The sequence below is a fragment of the Psammomys obesus genome, unplaced genomic scaffold (assembly GCF_907164565.1).
Source record: "Psammomys obesus unplaced genomic scaffold, mPsaObe1.curated_primary_1811, whole genome shotgun sequence".
Classification (NCBI taxonomy): Eukaryota; Metazoa; Chordata; class Mammalia; order Rodentia; family Muridae; genus Psammomys; species Psammomys obesus.
This window is the reverse complement of record NW_026596725.1, coordinates 216925-237335: the sequence shown is the minus strand read 5'-3', so window position 1 is coordinate 237335 and position 20411 is coordinate 216925. Positions and strand designations below refer to the sequence as shown.

At 37.2% G+C, this 20411-nt stretch overlaps 1 protein-coding gene across 1 annotated transcript; it reads right to left on the bottom strand.

Moving 5' to 3' along the window:
* Window positions 1-1598: 1598 nt before the first annotated feature.
* On the bottom strand, window positions 1599-6743 carry LOC129670236 (beta-defensin 17-like). The gene is made up of 2 exons (XM_055598717.1): window positions 6689-6743; window positions 1599-1741 (listed from the first exon to the last, which is right to left on the bottom strand). Exons 1-2 carry the CDS (start codon window positions 6741-6743, stop codon window positions 1599-1601), a joined length of 198 nt encoding a protein of 65 aa, XP_055454692.1.
* Between the last annotated feature and the right edge of the window lie 13668 nt (window positions 6744-20411).

Sequence of the window (20411 nt, the reverse complement as noted above, 5' to 3'; positions counted from 1 at the left end):
GTATTTTTTTTTCATTTAAAATTTTATTCTCTGTGAGAATGGATGCTTTATATCTATATGTGTTTCACATTGGGATAAATCTCTTCATCCATTTGAGATACTTATCAATACATATAAGCATTTTGATTTTCATTTTCAAGAAACAAATGCTGTGGCATCTCGTAGGTAAAAGTCTGAGATGCCAAGACAAGTCCTGCCAGTTGACAGGCAACATATAGTGTAACTCTTCTAAACAGAATTGTCCAAACTAGAAGGCCAGGAGTGCTAAGGCGGCAGAAGACTGCTCTAAATGAGTACCATAAAACGCTTTGAGTGTGTACACTGCAAGAGAACACATGACGTAATCAGACTGTTTAATGTTCTTAAAGTCTTCAAACGTGGAATAAATTAAAAGCTCCAATATGTGTTTAGAAAATAACTACTTCATAATGGAACCCATGGATTCATTGAATGACTATACTGAAAATTGATCAGCCACATATATATGAATATATATATATATAATAAATAATGTAATCACCGTACTGGAAACCTTAGCACCAGGTGTATCACACGGTTGTAAGCAATGTTTAATATAAACATGCTCGCATCTCTTATCTGCAGTTGAATCCAGGAATGAACATAAAGAGATGCGACAATAAAATAAATTATTTGTTTCCTATCTCTTTCTGATTCAATGTCTACTACTCCTGAATGTCTTTAATAATTTCCCCTTACTTTAATTAATTTACTTAAACCTATTTTATGTTATTAGATGAATGAATATTTCACAAGAATTTTTATTTGATATGAATTGTTAAATTGTATTACTATGTTAGTAATAAAAAGTAGAAAATTTGGATGGATATAGTATAGATTTGTCTGTAGAGTTACAGGGAAGGAAACTGTTGTATGCAGAGGAAGAATAGAATCCGAGTCAGAACCAAGGTGAAAAGTGCAGAGGAGTGTTCTTTTCTTATGTGTATCTTCTCAAGTAGTATCAGGTCTTCGGAGAAAAGAGGAGAATTAAATTATAGGGCAGAGTTTATATTTCGATATAAAATAATTTTGTCCACATTCTTCTTTTCTAAATGCTCCCCATATTTTGATTCATATTCCTCTCCACTAAGTAGTAAACATGAGTATATACTAATGCAATGTGAATATTCTGTCTGAGTTTGCTCTTATGTCTTGGTTATTCTCTCTTAAGCTTTTTGTCTCTAGCGAGAACGATCTGTGTTTGCATAATCTAATGTCAAAGCCCAGTCGTTTTTCTATTTGTATAGGGATAATAAATTAGCAGTGAACATCTACTAGTAGCCTGTAACTCAGAAAGGCACTTCCATTCTTTGGTATTCCTAACATATTAATATGTAAAATATCACAAGGCACAAAATTCTGAGGAATGTTTGAGGAACTTTCACAATGTGGACTCAGCATCTGAATGTACCGATCAATACACAAGCTAGAACCACTTCTGAATGATTCAGGATTTAATTTTATTTAATTCTTTTTGCTTTATGGAGACACACATATCTTGAAATTTTTGCTTGGAAGGCTTAATTAGACTTGTTCTTCTTCTTGGATAATGTGTCTCTTTTTGTCCACCATCTTTAATTCTAGATGCAGCAGTGAGTTCCAGGTCTTATGCAGAAAGCAATCCTAATTTCATTTTCAGTGCACTGGGTTTTACAGTGACCTCTATTCATTTTGCACTGTCTCCTCAAATCCAAGCTACCATACTCAGGATAACTCTTTCTGGCTGTAAGAAGGAAAAAATGACTGGAGTTAGGAATCTATGTATGCTATATCCGTAAGGAGAACACTCTAGAGAGAAGATTATAGCACAAGCATTTTCAAATGCTTGGGAAAGTTTAAATGAATTCACTGTTGCCTGATATAAAGGATATCCCAGAAAGTGTATTGAGAGTATTTAGTTGTTCACAAGTGACTGCATGATGGCTCAAGAAAAGTAACCGAAGACAATGGAAACCTGGGTCATGATTTACATTCTGTCTGACCTTCTTTCTTCAAGTGTCCATGAAATTAGGGATACCCTTTTCTTCTCTCATAAACAATCAGCCTAAATCTTATGCCTCATGGATTATTACTAACCAGTTCATTGAAAATTAACTTATATTTCAAAATATTCACATTTAGGTGATACTAAACAATTTGTTCAAATGTCCACAACTTTCCTGGTCATTTTGTGATTTTTCTTAATAAATTAATTACACTATATGTATATGCATAAAAGCGCTGATCACAAAGAAAAGGAGAGAGGTAGAAGAGCAAGGAGAGAAAAAGGAAGAGGGAAGACTCGTGTGGGAGGTTTAGAATATGCATTTGTTTTTGACCCTTAGATGATTGCTAAAATTACCGCAATATTCTGAAATGCTTTTTTATTTAAAAAGCATTCTTCAGAATTTTGTTTGTTTGTATTAACCTTGATAGGAAATTAATTTGTCAGAGAAAGTTCCTGCTCCATTTACTTGGGTTACAGTGGCAACCTCCCCGATCACCTCCCCCTGGGGGGGGGGGGTACAGCCTTGCCAGTCTATAGAGGAAGAAAATGCAGCCAGTCCTGATGAGACCTGATAGGCTAATGTCAAAAAGAAGGGGAGAAAGACATCCTCTATCAGTGGTTGAGGGAAGGGGCATAGGGAGAAGAGGAAGGGAGGGTGGGTTTGGGAGGAGACAAGGGAGGGTGCTACAGCTGGGATACAAATTGAATAAATTGTAATAAATTATAACAATAATAAAAAAGAAATTAATTTGCATAGTGATCAAATCCACCCTGCCACTTTTTTATAGTGTCTGATTCCATTGACATATACTTATTTACACATTGTATATAAATGTTTGTATTTCAATGGGAGTTGAGATTATAGGCTGTATATAACCTGAAATACCTACTTACTTTATTGGTAGGAGAAGAAGTTTACTAAGTTCTCCTTTTGAATCAGGAAATAAAAAGGAACAAGTAAAGAATTTGTAGTTGGAGTCATGAATAATTTCTACCGATACTGATCTCCTGCCATGGTTGCCATGGTAAACATTGCCATGTCCTTGTCTAGAGCTGCCAAAATAAAATTAGAGTCTTTTTCATAGACAGGGTTTCATGAAGCTCAGGCTGGCATCATAACTTGTATGTACCCAAAGATGGACTTGAATTTTTACCTCTGCCTCCCCTAGGGTTGGGGTTTCAGAGTTTTGCCACAATACTAGGTTGTTAATTTCTAGGAAATAGAAATTACTTCTTAGGAGTAATGACAGGGTTTCCAAGTTAGGGTTTCTCATCCTAAGAAAAGCTGAATTTGTGGTTGAATAAATCTGTCTTTTTTAAATAAATTTTTATTTTTCACATTAATTACATTTTATTCACTTTGCATCTCTGTTGTAGCTCCCTCACTCATTCCTTCCTATTCCCACCCTCCCTCATCTCCTCCCATTCCCCTCTCTAAGTCCTCTGATAGGGGAGATCCTCCTCCCCCTTCCATCTGACCCTAGCTTATCAGGTCTCATCAGGACTGGCTGATTTTCCTCCTCTGAGGTCTGACAAGGCTGCTCCTCCCTCGGGAGGTGGGGGTTAAAGAGCCAGCCACTGAGTTCATGTCAGCAATAGTCCCTGTTCCCCTTGCTAGGGAACCCACTGGATACTGAGCTGCCATGGGCAGAAAAACACACATGGTATATAGTCACTGATATGTGCATACTAGACCTATAAGATAAGATAAACATACTAAAATCTGTACACCTAAAGAAGCTAAACAAGAAGGAGGACCTCGGGTAAGATGATCAGTCCTAACATAGAACGACAAATGGGATGGACATTGAAAGAAGGAAAAAACAAGAAATAGGACAGGAGCCTACCATAGAGGGTCTATGAAAGACTCTACCTAGTAGTGTATCAAAGCAGATGCTGAGATTGATAACCAAACTTTGGGCAGAGTGCAGGGAGTCATATGAAAGAAGGGGGAGTTGGTAAGACCTGAAGAGGACAGGAGCTCCACAAGGACAAATCTCCGTCTTAAGGGGGTTGTTTTGTGCACTACAGGTTATTTAGCAGCTGTTCCAAACTTTACACAACAGTTCCCAGTATACCAGTCGTGACATAAGTTCTCCAAACATTTCTTAATGTTTACTCCAGTATAGCATCAGCCCTAGTTGAGAATCACTGTTATAATTATACTGTGAAAAGACAAATAAATAACACATTGTTTTAACATGTGTGAATCAAGTATTATATCTTCTCTGAAGCACATGCACAATACTTTTCAGAATTCCTTTCCTTTTCTTTCTCATGAATCAGTTATACTACATTTGAACATCAAAGATGATAGTGGATTTCTTCAAATAGTATATGAATCTATTAATATACAAGGTAAATCTGTGCAGAATGATTCCTAAAATAATTATTTCACCTACAACTCCTTTTCATATTTATTTATTTATTTATTTATTTATTTACTCTTTTAGTTTTTATTCTTTAGCTACTATAAATGTTGGGAGGATCAGGAAAAAAAGACAATGTATTCTCTTCAATACAAAAATATGCTGTCCTGTATTCGTAGCATATATAAACTTTTAAAGAAAAACATCCATTAATTAAAAAAAAAAAACTTCCCAATTTGTCAGAGAAAAAAATGAAAAAAAAAAGTGGAGCAATAATTTTTTTTTTCCATTTATAGTGTCTAGAAAACAAAGAAGAAAGCTAAGTTACACAAAGGAAATTCTTTGTAAAGGAATTTTAAGGACTTTCAACAGTAGTAATATAATGACATGGCATTATAAAAGAAATAAAAAGAAGCATTTTGGAAGGTTTGTAGAGGTGATGGAGAGATCTCAGAGGAGTTACAAGTTGGAAACAATATATGTTGTATGCAACACTACATTAAAATGAGAAAATGGAGGAAAATAATCTAATTCCAGCAGTGACACACGGGCCATTGTATACATTTAAGTATTTTTTTGATTTTACTTACGTGTTTCTGTTTGTCCCTGTAATAGTTTATGTGCACTACATCCATGGAGGTTCATATAAAGGTGAGAGATCATTAGGTCCCAGAGAGCTGCGGTTGTAGGTGATCTCCAGCTACCTACTCTATGAGCTGAGAGCCGAGGAGCTGAACACAAGACTTCAGTAAGAACAGCAAACACGCTTAAGCACTCAGCCATCTCCCCAGCTTTGGTGACATATGTTTTCATTCACTTTAGTTCTATTAACATAGGCTGGTGAGCTATACAGGAAAAATAAGCCTATTCATTGCCTTTCAAATTATATTATACCTCTCCTGATTTTGAAAAGAAAATAATGTCGAGACATAGTGACTGTTATTGTTTTTCACAGTGTTTTGGTCTCTAATAATAAGAGTTCTCTACGGGTTTAGTTCATGTAAAATCTTAAAAGGCGCATACCTACTTTTTGGGGAGGTAAAATAAAAATACATAAAGAGATTGGCTCACAATATAATGTACCTGGCACTATTATTTAAGTGATTTATAATTTCTAAGCCTGTATTACATGTAAAAATTTCCTTTTGAGGAAGAAATAGATAAGTAACTCGATTTTAGTGAGGGCACTTGAAGAGGTATGTTATAAGGAAGATAAGACTTGCAACAGATTTATATAATAATTTGTAGTGTGGATTGCAGCTGAAAATAGAAGGAAAACAACCTATTATGTATTGGAGGCCATATGAAGCCTAGGGTATTTAATGCCTACTAGGCGAGAGTGTCATAAATGAATGAATGGATGAATGAATGAATGGGTGAATTAATTATTTAATATAAAAATAACTAATTTAAAGTCAGTACTCTCATTTTGTTTTCATGCAGTTAATGCATGAGTATCACTTCACAATACATTTTACTTTGTACATGATGAAAAGGGATAGTTCTTTGGGTAAATTTTTTTCACCCACATGTAGTACAAAAAATATATATTGCTCTGTTCAGAAAATTATGTTACTTCATATGATTGACATCAGGAATTATGTGGTTGTGTACATGTTTTCTTCAGGCTGGAGGTATTGCATTAGGAAGACTAAAAGACAATGCAACCTACTGTCAGAACAAAGAAACGAAAAACAAAAATTCCCAAAACAAACAAATAAAAACCCAACAAGGATATAGTTAGCTAGTGATCCTGAGAAAACAATACCAAAAGAGATTTCACTAATATTCTGTTATGGTAGAGAACAATGAAGGTAAATATTCTAATATTACTTTATTTATACCTTAAAGTAGATAATGTTCAATAATACTTTTTTAACAAAGAACAAATAGAGCAGGAATGAATACTAAATATGTGTTTTTGAATAAACATAATGGGATAATCATGGTTATTTTAATTTTAATCTTTGGAATCATTTTCACTTTTAACATATTGGCATCTGAACAGAGTGGAAGCCAATCCCATTATGTGTCATATCCTTCATATGCACTTCATATGGATATTAATCCATACGCAGTAAGAACTTAAGTCTAATACGATAGTAGTGACTAAACTACATTTTATTCTTGTTTCACCAGGTTTCCTACTAAGAGCTCTTTTTTGCTATAGGGGCAATTCAAAAATACTAAAGTAAATCCAAGAGAATAGTACTTTCATTCTTACAGTTATTTTTTTAGTGTTTTTAACAACCAGTAACTGTTGCCTTCCCAAATCTACTACTACAAATACCCATGACAAATGATTGCATATTACCTGTTAAAATGGTGATCCAAAAGAGCAGAATAAAGAAAAAGAGATAAAACTTCATGGTACAGTCTCTTATGCAAGAAGGGAAAATATGATCTTCTTTTGAAAGTCAGTTTGCTTTGCAGTCAGAAAACAATGACCACCTTTATTTATAGATCTTCCTGATAAACACCTTTAACTACTGAAGCTTGTAAAAAGCTAAATGATTTGTATGTGTGGGTGAATTGTACCATTTTCAAAGAACATGGTCATAACATGACTCCTAGTAAATGTCCTCAGGAAAGCAAAAGCACTTAGATTAATTTTAATAGAGCTTCACAGGAATCAGCATTTTCTGGGATATTTTAATAAGGGATAGTTGTTCTAAAACTTCGGGCAGAGTTCAGGGAATATTATGAAAGAAGGGGGAGATAGAAAGACCTGGAGGGGGACAGGAGCTCCACAAGGAGAGCAACAGAACTAAACTATTTGGTCCTAGGGGTCTTTTCAGAGACTGATACTCCAACCCTGGATCATGTATGGAGATAACCTAGAACCCCTGGAAAGATGTAGCCTATGGCAGCTCAGGCTCCAAGTGGGTTTCCTAGTAAGAGGAACAAGGACTATTTCTGACATGAAATCAGTGGCTAGCTCTTTAATCAACCCTTCCCCTGAGGGGGGTGCAGCCTTACCAGGCCACAGAGAAAGAATATGCACCCTGTTCTGATGAGACCTGATAGACTAGGATCAGTTAATTTTGTATACAGCCACTTTGTTGAGGGTGTTTCTCAGCTGTGGAAGTTCTCTGGTAGAATTTTTTGAGGTCACTCCTGTATACTATTGTATCATCTGAGAAGAGTGATACTTTGACTTCCTTTCTCATTTGCATTCTCTTGATGTCTTTTAGTTACCTATTGCTCTAGCTAAGTACTTCAAGAACTATGTTGAAGGAGAGAGCGTACAGCCTTGCCTTATTCCTGATTTCAGTGGGATTCACTTAAGTTTCTCTCCATTTAGTTTAATTTTTGCTATAGGCCAGTTGTATATTGATTTTACTATGATTTGATATGTTCCTTGTATCCCTGATCTCTCCAAAACTTTAAACATGAACAGTGTTGAATATTGTCAAATGCTTTTTGTCAAATGAAGTGTTGAATATTGTCAGATGCTTTTTCTGCATCTAAGGAGATTACAACTTATTTTCATTTTGTTTTTTTCTTGTTGTTGTTGTTTGTTTTTTGTTTTCTTTAAGTTCTTTTATATGGTGGGTTACATTAATGGATTTTCAGATGGTGAACTACCCCTGCATGCCTGTGATAAAGCTTTCTTAGTCATGGTGGGTGGTAACTCTTTTAAATTTTTTTAAATTATAACAATTTATTCACATTGTATTCCCACTGAAGCCCCTTCCCTCAGTCCTTCCCTTCACTGACATGGCCTCAGTGGTTGGCTCTTCGACCTTCTCCTCCTGAGGGGTGTAGCCTTGCCAAGCTATAGAGGGACATGATGCAACCAGCCATGTTGAGACCCGATAGGCTAGGTTCAAATAGAAGGAGAGAAGGACCTCCCTTATCAGGGGACTTAGGAAAGGATATAGGGAGAGGAGAGGGATGATGAGTGGGATTAGGAGGAAAGGGTGAGGGGAGCAGGGATACGAAGTGAATAAATTGAAATAAATGACTAGATATAGATAGATGATAGATAGATAGAAAGAAAGATAGATAGATAGATAGATAGATAGATAGATAGATAGATAGATAGATAAGTGAAAAATGGAAACACCTTGGAAGCTTTAAAATGAGCAAACTTTATTTAAAATCAGAAAGAAGTCTTAGTCATAGCATCTACTTATGAGGGCAAATGCTTTGATAACAGCTTCTTTCCAAAACATGATCTCCTATAATTCTGCTTTGTTCCCAATGAAAGAACGGCTTTGAATTTCTGATCTTCCTCTCCCCAATGTCAAGTGATGGAATGACAGGTAACTGCAACCATGACCATTGTATACACTTTTGGCCATCAAACCCAGAGATTTATGAAAACTAAGCAGTATTCCACCAACCCAGTTTATCTAGTTGTCAGGATTCCCTACCTACTGGTCAGGTCACTAAGCCAGCTTGTCTAAAGATTCCAACAACAAGCCTCAATGCAGATACCACCAAATGGCCTGTTAAGAACACCTAGAAAGGCAGCTTGGTGAAGGGCTTTTCAAGGAGAAAAGCTCAATCTGTAAAAAGAATACATCTCTACTTCTTAAAATAAATACAAAGCCACAAAGATCATGAATAATCATGGAAATATACTATAGCAAATTCAACAAAATAATGTACTAGTAACTAACCCAAGATAAAAGGAAATACGCTATCTGATCAATAATACAAGTGTCTCCTTGCTTGGTGACATACACCTTTAATCTCATTAACAGGGAGGCAAAGACAGGTAGATCTCTGTACCAGGCCAGCATGGCCTACAGAGCAAGTGTCAGGCCATCTAGGACTATGTACATTCAACACTACTTGGAGACAGTATTCAGCCCTTTTAGCTCCCCAAAATAACCTTATTTGTTTAAAAAACTCAGGAAATTTCAGAAAATTTAGAAAAGTAACTGGATGAGATCAGTAAAACAGTAGCGATACACATAGAAATTTAACAGATATATTAAAATTAAAGCAATAAACAAGAGGCTGATGAGATAGATTAGTGGGTGAAAGGCATGTCATACTGGATGAGGGCCAAAATTTGATACCAAAGTTTGATACACAAACTCCAGGTGTGTTTGAACACATAATTACAGTTGTAAGGAAGCAGAGACAGGTTGGTTCCAGGTGCTTCCTTGCTCACCAGCTGAGCTTACTTTATGAGCGCCAACCCATTGAGAGTTGCTATCTCACTGTCAATGTGCTGGATCTTGAGGAGTGATAACTAAATTTGACTGCTGACACCCCCTTACTCCCCCAAAACACACTTGTACTCAAACACACATACGTACACAGAGAGGTGCATATGCACATACTGTCTCCTTCAAAAAAATCCAAGAAATCCTGGAGTTGAAAATATAGTTAAGGAAATAAATTTTCAACAGGAAATATTGACAGCAGAGTAGATGAGTCGGAAAAAAAAAAGCAATGAATTGAGTATATGTTACTTGGCTAACTTTTTTTAAGGTTTATTTATTTTATTATGTATACAATGTTCTGCCTGCATGTACACCTGAACATGAGAGTCCATTACAGATGGTTGTGAGCCACCATATGGTGCTGGGAATTGAACTCAGGACCTCTAAGAAGAGCATGCAGTGCTCTTAACTTCTGAGCCATCTCTCCAGACCGAGTATATGTTATTTGAAAACAGGGTCAGATTACATGATATGATTGCATCTTGGAGAAGAAACAAAATGCTTGGTCTCTGGACCTTGAGTTGTATTAACTTGTACAAGAGTATTCAAAATCACCAGCTCTAATAACCCTGAGAAAAAGCAAAGAATGATTTCATAGCAGGTGTAGTTGAATAGTTAGCTCTACAAGCTCTCTACAAATAACTGAGGGTAATGTAGCTGTAATTTTCAAATATTACATCTATCTCCTTTCAGAGATAATTTTTATTTATTTATTTTTATTTATTTTTATATTAATTACATTATATTAATTTGTATCCGAGCTGTAGCCCCCTCCCTCATTCCCTACCAACCCCACCATCCCTCTCTCATCTCCTCCGATGCCCCTCTCAAAATCCACTGATAGGATAGGTCCTCCTCTCCTTCCATATGACCCTAGCCTATCAGGTCTCGTCAGGACTGGCAGCATTGTTTTCCACCATATTAACAAACTAAAAGAAAAATCCACATGATAATCTTGTTAGATGCTGAAAAATCATTTGACAAAATCAAACATCCATTCATGTTTAAAGTATTGGAGAGATAAGGGATACAAGGCATATACCTGAAGGTAGTAAAGGAAATATACAGCAAGCCAATAGACAATATCAAACTAACCGGAGAGAAATTTAAAGTGATCCCACTGAAATCAGGGACAAGGCAAGGGAGCCCACTCTCTCCCTATCTCTTCAACATATTTCTGGAAGTCCTTGCTAGAGCATAAGACAATTGAAAGATATCAAGAGGCTAGAAATCAGAAAGGAAGAAGTCAAAGTAGCACTATTTGCAGATGATATGATAGTATACCTGACTGACCCCAAAAATTCTACCAGAGAACTCCTACAGCTGATAAACACCTTCAGCAATGTGGCCGGATACAAAATTAACTCAAAAAATCAGTAGCACTCCTGTATACAAAAGACAAAAGGGCTGAGAAAGAAATTAGAGAAACAAAATCCTTCACAATAGCCACAAAAGACATAAAGTACCTTGGTGTAACCCTAACCAAGCAAGTCAAAGACTTGTATGAAAAAAAAAAATTCAAGTCTCTAAAGAAAGAATTAGAAGAAGATATGAGAAGATGGAAAGATCTTCCATGCTCATGGCCTACCAGGATTAACATAGTAAAAATGGCCATCTTACCAAAAGCTATCTGCATATTCAATGCAATTCCCATCAAATTACCAACACAATTCTTTACAGACCTGCAAAGAAAAGTTCTCAACTTTATATAGTGTAACAAGAAATCCAGAATTGCTAAAACAATTCTCTACAATAAAAGATCTTCTGGAGGTATCTTCATCCCTGATCTCAAGCTGTACTATAAAGCAACAGTAATAAAAACTGCATGGTACTGGCATAGAAACAGAATGGTGGGTCAATGGAACTGAATAGAAGACCCAGTAATAAACCCAAACACTATGGTCACTTGATTTTTGCAAAGATGCCAAAACCATACAATGGAAAAAAGATAGCATCTTCAACAAATGGTGCTCTTCTAACTGGATGTCTACATATAGAAAAATGCAAATAGATCTATAATTATCACCCTGCACAAAACTTAAGTCCAAGTGGATCAAAGACCTCAACATAAAACCAGATGCACTAAACCGCTTAGAAGAAAAAGTGTGGAAGAACCTTGACTCATTGGTACAGGAGAAAACTTCCTGAACACAAAACCAACAGCACAGGCTCTAATATCAACAATCAATAAATGTAACCTCATGAAACTGAAAAGCTTCTGTAAAGCAAAGGACACTGTCATCAAAACATAACGACTACCTATAGATTGGGAAAGTATCTTCACCAACCCTTTATCTGACAGAGGGCTAATATCCAGTATATATACATAAAGAACTAATGAAGCTGAAAAGCAGCAAACCAAGTAATCCAATTAAAAATTTGGGAACAGAGCTAAACAGAGAACTCTCTGTAGAGGAATATTGAGTAGCAGAGAAACACTTAAAGAAATGCTCAATGTCATTAGCCATTAGGGAAATGCAAATCAAATGAACTTGAGATTTCACCTTACACCCATCGGAATGGCCAAGATGAAAAACTCAAGTGACAACACATGCTGCAAAGGCTGTGGAGAAAGGAGAACCCACCGCCACTGCTGGTGGGAATGTAAACTTGTACAACCACTCTGGAAATCAATCTGGAGCTTTCTCAGACAACTAGGAAAAGCGATTCCTCAAGATCCGGCCATACCACTCTTAGGCATATATCCAAAAGAGGCTCAAGTACACAATAAGGACATTTGCTCAACCATGGTTGTAGCAGCTTTATTTGTAATAGTCAGAAGCTGGAAACAGCCAAGATGCCCCTCAACTGAAGAATGGATGAAGAAATTGTGGTACATCTACACAATGGAGTACTACTCTGCAATGAAAAATGAGGAAATCATGAACTTTGCAGGTAAATGATGGGACCGGGAAAGGATCATCCTGAGTGAGCTATCCCAGAAGCAGAAAGACACACACAATATATACTCACTCATATAGACATATAATATAGGATAAACCTACTAAAATCTGTATATCAAAAGAAACTAATCAACAGACAGGACCCTGATTAAAATGCTCAATCCCCACCCTGAAATGCAAAGAGGAAGGACATTAGAAGAAGAATAAAACAGGAAACAAGGTAGGAACCTGCTACAGAAGGCCTCTGAAAGCCTCTGCCCTGCAGACTATCAAAGCAGTCGCTGAGACTTATGGCCAACGATTGGGCAGTGTGCATGGAATCTTATGTAAGAAGTAGGAAATAGTAAGATCTGGAGAGGACAGGAACTCCACCAGTAGAGCAACAGAACTAGAAAATTTGAACACAAGGGTCTTCCCAGAGACTCATACTCCAAGTACCATGCATGGAGATAACCTAGAACCCCTGCACAGATGTAGCCCATGGAAGTTTAGTGTCCAAGTGGGTTACATAGTAATTGGAAGAGGGACTGCCTCTTGCCTCTGACATAATCTGATGGCCTGCTCTTTGATCACCCTGAGGGGGGAGCAGCCTTACCAGGCCACAGAAGATGACAATGCAGCCACTCCTGATGAGATCTGATAGACTAAGATCAGAAGGAAGGAGAGGAGGACCTCCCCTATCAGTGGACTTGGGGAGGAGCATGCATGAACAAAGGGGAAGGAGGGTGGGGTTGGGAGGGGAGGAGGGAGGAGCTTATGAGGGGATAAAAGTGAATAAAGTGTAATTAATAAAAAAATAAAAGAACCAAGATAACCAAAATAATTCTGTACAACAAAAGAACTTCTAGTGGTATCAACATCCTTGATCTCAAGCTATACTGCAGAGCAATAATAATAAAAACTGCATAGTATTGAAATAGAAACAGACAGGTCGATAAATGGAATTGAATTGAAGATCCAGAAATAACCCAACACTTCTATGATTACCTGATTTTCAAGAAAGAAGCCAAAACCATACAATGGAACCAAGAAAGAAAGAAAGAGAGAAAGAAAGAGAGAAAGAAAGAAAGAAAGAAAGAAAGAAAGAAAGAAAGAAAGAAAGAAAAGAAAAGAAAAGAAAAGATCTTCAACAAATCACCAGTGCTGATCTAACTGGATGTCTGCATGTAGAAAAATGCAGACAGAACTGTATTTATCACCCTGTACAAAACTCAAGTCCAAGTGGATCAAAGACCTTTACATAAATCCAGAGACTCTAAACCTATCAGAACATGAAGTAGAGAAAAGTCTGAAAGTCATTGGCATAGGAGACAACTTTCTGAACAGAACACCAACAGCACATGCTCTGATCAAGACAAATGATTTCTCATGAAATTGGAAGCTTCTGTAAGTCAAAAGACACTGCCAATAGAACTAAACTGAAGCCTAGAGATTGGGAAAAGATCTTCACCAACCTTAAATCAGACAGACGGCTAATATCTAAAATACACAAAAAATTTAAGAAATTAAACAATAAGAAATCAAATAATCCAATTAAAATATGGGGTATAGAGCTAAGCCGAGAATTCAAAACAGAAGTATCTCAAATGGCTGAGAGACACTTAAAGGAATGCTCAATATCCTTAGCCATCAGAGAATTGCAAATCAAAATGACTTAAGATTTCATCTTACAACAGTCAGAATGGCTAAAGTCAAAAACTCAAATGACAGCAGATACTTGTCAGCATGTGTAGAAAGGGGAACACTTCTCCATTGCTGGTAGAAGCATAAACTTGTGCAACCTTTCTGGAAATCAATCTGATGCTTTGACATAAAATTTGAATAGTTCTACCCCAAGACCCAGCTATACCCTTCCTGGGCATATACGTAAAAATGCTTCACCATACAAAAACATTTGTTCAACTATATTCATAGAGGCTTTATTCGTAATAGCCAGAAACTGGAAATTGAAGAATGGATATAGAAATTGTGGTACATTTACACAATAGAATACTTCTGAGCTATTAAAAACAAAGAAATCATGAAATTTGCAGGCAAATGTAGGGTTAGAAAAGATCCTCCTAAGTGAGGTAACCCAGACCCAGAAAGACACATGTGATATGTACTTACTATAAGGTATTAGACCTACAATACAAGATAGTACCCAAAAAACCTAAGTAACAAGGAGAGCACAAAGGAGTGTGACGGAATGTCACTCAGAAGGGGAAATAGAATAGATAGCAGAGGTCGATGAACAGAGGGAACTGGGCAGGAAATGGAATGGCAAAGGAATCTAGGGAGGGTATCAGATGGGGGAGAGAAGAGAAGTGGAAGATAAAAGGGGTGGGGACAAGAAGGGAAACTGAGGAGAGTCATCTGTTTGTCAAGCTGAAGGCCTGCAAGAGGGTAAGCTCCTGGGAGCATATGGGTATGACTCTAGCTGAGACTTCTAATGGGGTAACATGAAGACTGAAGTGACCACCTCCTAACCAGGAAGAACTAGTGGAAGGAGGGAACAACAATCCACTGGCAACATTTAATCCAAAAATTAACCTGCCTACAAGAAAGGCAGGGATAAGGAGAGAACAATGATTGAGAGAAACTCCAACCAATAATTGGCCCAACCTTAGACATACCCCATGGCAGAGGGCCAGCCCCTGACACTAATAATATTCTGCTATGCTTTCAGACAAGAACCTAACTTGGCTGTTTTTTGGGAGGTTCCAGCCAACAGTGGATCAAGACACATGTTGAGACTTGCAGCCAAGCATTGGGCCTAGCTCCATGGGTCCTGTTTTAGTGTTGGGGGAAGATGAAAGAACCTAGAGTGAACAGAAACCTCACAAGAAGACCAACAGAGACAACTAACCCTGTCCCATGAGGGCTTTCAGAGACTGAGACATCAACTAAGGAGCAGGCATGATCTGGACCTAGGCTCTCCACAAATACATAGCCAGTGAGCATCTCAGGCTTCATATGGGGTGTCTAGTGAGTTTAGGGGGTCAGGGTTGTTTCTAATATGAACTCTACTGCCTGCTTTTGGATCACTTCTCCATGGCATGGCTTTCTCGCCTGGCCTCATGAGATGAGGATACGCTCAGTCCTGATGTGACTTGATGTGCTGGGGAGGGTTCTTGCAAAGGGAGCGTCCCTTTTTCTAGAGTGAATGAAGAGGGGAAAGGAAAAGGGAGGAGGGGAAAGGGGAAGTTTGGGAGAAGAGAGGAGGCACCCTTGGGATATAAAATAAATTTTAAAAAATTCAGATTTGCTGTTTTTATTTATTGCAGTAACATAGTTGACAAATTATACAAATAATTTAATTAAAGCACGTATTCAAGTTAAATAATTGAAGTTGTAAAATTATGATAACGAACATTTTATTTGTTATAAAATTTTGTTAATCATTGCTCAACTTGAAACACAGTGTCCTGTCTTTGAACACAAGTTCACTAGTATTTTGTTACTTAGTTCTGGATTTCAAGTTCAACCAGCAAATTAGACAACACTTGTATTTTCTTGAATATTTTGTTAACATGGGTAAAAATATGGACACTAGAAATACTTTTCTGAAAAATATGGGTGACAAAATTTTCTAACACATGCTTCTCATGTCCCAATTTACGTTTATAGATCACCTTAAGCCTTTCCCACATTCATCAAGATCACATTAAAATTTTGATTTTCATAAGTCAATATTTTGGGACTTACTAATTATACAAATAATAAAATCAAACAAACAAAAGAAAGAAAAAATGCAGGTGCACAGTGCATAGTAGGTATTATTATTTGTCCTCTTTTAATTTCTTTCTGAAAGGTTGATTGCCACACAACTCTAACATTTAATATGAACTGGGTCTAATAAGACAAAAAGAGAGTGGATCCATATAGGAGAAGTGGTGGAGAGGAACTGGAAGGAGTAGAGGGACGAGAATCCATAGCCAGTATATATTTTGTAGGAAAAAAAATATTTTTGAAAATAAAAACTGGGTTTAAATGCAATCTGAATTTAAGCTATAGCACCTAGGCTCATAACCAAGTTTACTAGTATTTTGTTGCTTAGTTCTGGGTTTCAAGTTAAATCGACAAATTAGACAACACGTGTATTTTCTTGAATATAATGTTAACCTGGGTAAAAATATGGACACTAGAAACAGTTTTCTGGAAAATACAAAGGTACATTAATTCAAAGTAAAAATTTTACCAGGTACTCAGACATACTTTGAAAATCTAATTGCTGATTCAGAATCATATTTTTCTTTTTATTTTATTTTAATTTTTATTATTAGTTACATTTTATTAACTCTGTATCCCAGCTGTATCCCACTCCCTCATTCCCTAACAATCCCACCCTCCCTCCTTCATCTCCTTCCTGCCCATTTCCAAGTCCACTGACAGGGGAGGACCTCCTCCCCTTTCATCTGACCCTATTTTATTTGGTATCAACAGCACTGGTTACATAGTCCTCCTCTGTGGCCTAGCAGGGCTGCTCCCCCCTTGGGGGGTGGGAAGGTTAAAGAACCTGCCACTGAGTTCACACCAGGAATACTATTATTTTATTTTATGTTGACTTCTTAACAGAAAATTATGCACAAATATAGCATTTGATTGAATCCAGTTGTCCAGACTGGGAACTTAGACAGTCAGGTAACAAATGTGTTGGAGAAATTTCAGTAACATGTGCCTCCAAATGCAAAGTTAATTCATTAGAACACATAAGTTAAAGACAGGGAAAATAGCCTTTGTATAATATCAGAAATGGGGTATGAGGACCAGATCTGAAAACTGTTGAAAGAACAGGAAAACATACTGGAAGTTAAAGATTAGTGTAGGTTGGGATAGAGAATGGTGAGAAGGGGTAGTAGGTGGCTTAACAAAATTAAAGGTGCATGACCATGCCCTTTAGAACCCACTAGATTGTATGTTAACTGTCACTTTATGCTCAAATAGACCAGTAATTTTAGTTACTCTTCTTTTACTTCAGCCACATATGCTTTGCTGAGTTCTGATTACCACTTACAGTGTAAGAGTAGGGAAAATTGCCTTGAAGATGAACATACAAGATAAAGAAATAAAAAATATATACTTAAAAACATATAACAAGAAAGTGTAACTTAATTTAAAAAAAGGCTTCTGCTAACCCAAGGACCGCTGCTCCAAGGACAAGAAGTAGACTGAAGGTAGCCCCACACCTCTCCAACTAACTCCTCCTGGGAGCTGTTTTTCCCAGTTCTTGAGCACAACATTCCAGCCATTTGTGGATAATAAATGGATAAGGTGAGAAGAACTTTTATCATCTTTGGCTACTTCCTGCAGTCATTGGGTTGGTGGTAGGGGGCCAAAGGCTAAAATGTTTGCCAAGTTTCAGAAGAGCAGGTTGTTTTGCTGCTGTCTTGGATCTGTGGCTGGGAAGAAAAGTGCAAGTCCAGCTTGACACCATCTGGAAGGTTAGACAGGAGAACCTGTGTGTAGCTGCTTTGGTGCTGTCTTGGGTGTAGGAAATCTGACACGATACTGGAGCATACATATGGGCAGAAGACAAAGTTAAGTAGGTTAGGGTGAAAATTCCTTTAGGTGTACATTTGAAAATTTTTGGAGGACAAAGGATAGAAAAAGCTTGAACATAAGGAATATCCTTCCATTTACCCGAAGGCTGGCAGTAATGTAAACTGTTCTATTCTTGGATCTGTCATCTAAGGGAAATTGAAGCCAAGTTTGGTTGCACAAGTCCTTAAAGCAGGTGAAAAGCATAGGGATCTGAAATTCTACAGAAGGTATCCCAAAAGGGAGCCTGGCAAGACTGGAAAATAGAATTCCCATGGGAAGAGTAGGAATCAGCAACCTGTCAAGGCATCCCAAGAACAAGATTTGAATCTAGTAGATGAATATGGTCTGTTCCAGTAGATGGCCAGCACTGGTCAGAGAACAAGGGCACTGTTGCTGGGGCAGACATGGTTTACAGAGCACTAGAATTTTGTAGATATTTGAGAAGAGGAGAAAGAGAAACCATGCGAGTAGAGGGAAAATCTCACCCAAGGGAGAAGGTCCTTGATAAAGGGTTGTAGGTTGGTGAGAGCAGCAGCAAGTACTGGTACCTACCAGAAGTGAAGACTCACCAATTAGCCGGTTTTGGGTGCAAGAATGTATTGATCAGGTAGCCAGAAAAGAAGAGTCCCAAAACCAGGGAAAGGAGAGGAGGCCACCCTCTGAGACAAGCAACAGGTGGGGAAACTTAGGCTGTTGGTTGGCAGTAATTATTTGGTTTCCATTTGACCGGAGACGTGGATTCACGTGGATTTCCTGTGGTTTATAAGAGTTCTTTTTGAGTTTATGAAGAAAATTAGCTTTAGCCATGTTGGAATCATCATTGTAATTTACAGTGAAATAGTCATTGTAGGAAAATTCAGTAGACATACACCTTTGTGTTAAGAGCATAAACACTCTTTAAAGTGAGCTCTACAAAGGAAGAAGCCTTCCGTGAAGAAGGGGCAAAAGTTCACTAGATCTTGACTTTTAGTATGGTTACACTTCATGGAAGAGGGCTTCTTTTCTCTCTCTAGAAGACTGGATTATATAAATCTAAAAAATGAGAAACAACTTTCAAGTCTATATTTGAAAGACAAATCAAAGGAGATTTAAAATCTTGAGCTTGGAACCGTGATAGTGGATCCCATAGTGGAATGTTTTATCAGAGTTAGATTAACAAATCAGAGCTCCAGTGATTAGTGTCAAAGGTCTGGACAGTAGCATAGCAACAGGAAAAATATGAAGCATTTTTATCTATTTAGAATACCTTAAATCACCTTAGACCTTTCAACTGTCACAACTTTCATTTTCTAACCTAAAAACCTTCTTAGTCTCCCACTTTCTTAAAAGCTTTCCTTTATAACTTTCATTTATCAACATTGAAACATCTTTTTAGAACCTTAAACGTTCATAACTTGCATTTACCAACCTTAAAACACCTTCTTAGATGCTCAAACATTTTCTTAGATTCTCATAACTTAACTTTCTGTATCCTTAGGCCTTGTATCTAATTATTTAGCACGAGACACAGGTGAAATTGCTGTGAGCAGTCTTGTAAACTAAGTTCTTTTAGCTAAAGGAATAGTGAAAGGTTACATATGAGACCTGTTTTCTAGAGTCTGGTAACTAAGTAGACTGTGTCTAGGCCTGACCATAGCAGCTCTAGGGGTGAGGCTTAAGGGCTGATCCTAGCTGTCAACATAATCAGAGACATGACAAGGATAAATTGTTAGCTAAATGAATCTATATATTTATCAAAATGACAGAGGTAACTACTCAGTCATATTCAACTACCTAGAGAGTTCACTCAGGCTCCTATGGTTTTCACGGTAATGCAGGCAGATACAGTCTGGCCACTGGGCACAGGTGACAAGAGGCTTTCTCTGTGGAAGAACATGTGAGAGACTGACCTCACCTCATTTTCAGCAACATGAGATAATGACTCTCCAGACGTTCAGTTTGTCCACAGTTCAGGCTGGACCCTAGAAAAAAGTGTTAGGAGCAGTCTTACCCAGTGGTTAGCATACCACAATCTAGCGTTGAAGTCATTCGTCATTGTACCCAAATATTCTAGGAGAACTTGGGGAGCTACTGCTGGGATTTGAAACTCTCAGTCATAGCAAGATTACACATGTTAAATGTCATACTCAGCAGGTCTCTGTTATGTTTAAAGGCTAGAATATTTGAGTTAAACAGTCTATGTCTGTACTTAGTTATCTGCTTTAAACCACACCTTGCAAACATAAAACAGAATGCTAAGATCTGTGATTATGCCATTTTGTAGATAAGTATTGAAGACCATATTATCTGAAGTAGATCTAAATACTAAATAAAGCTTGATCCTACAATAAATAAAACATTTTTAGCTTATCTTAATATCTAAAGCCTTCAACTTTAGGTATTATCCTGGTTAAGTTGGAGCCTTAAAAAAAAAAAAAACATAAAAAAG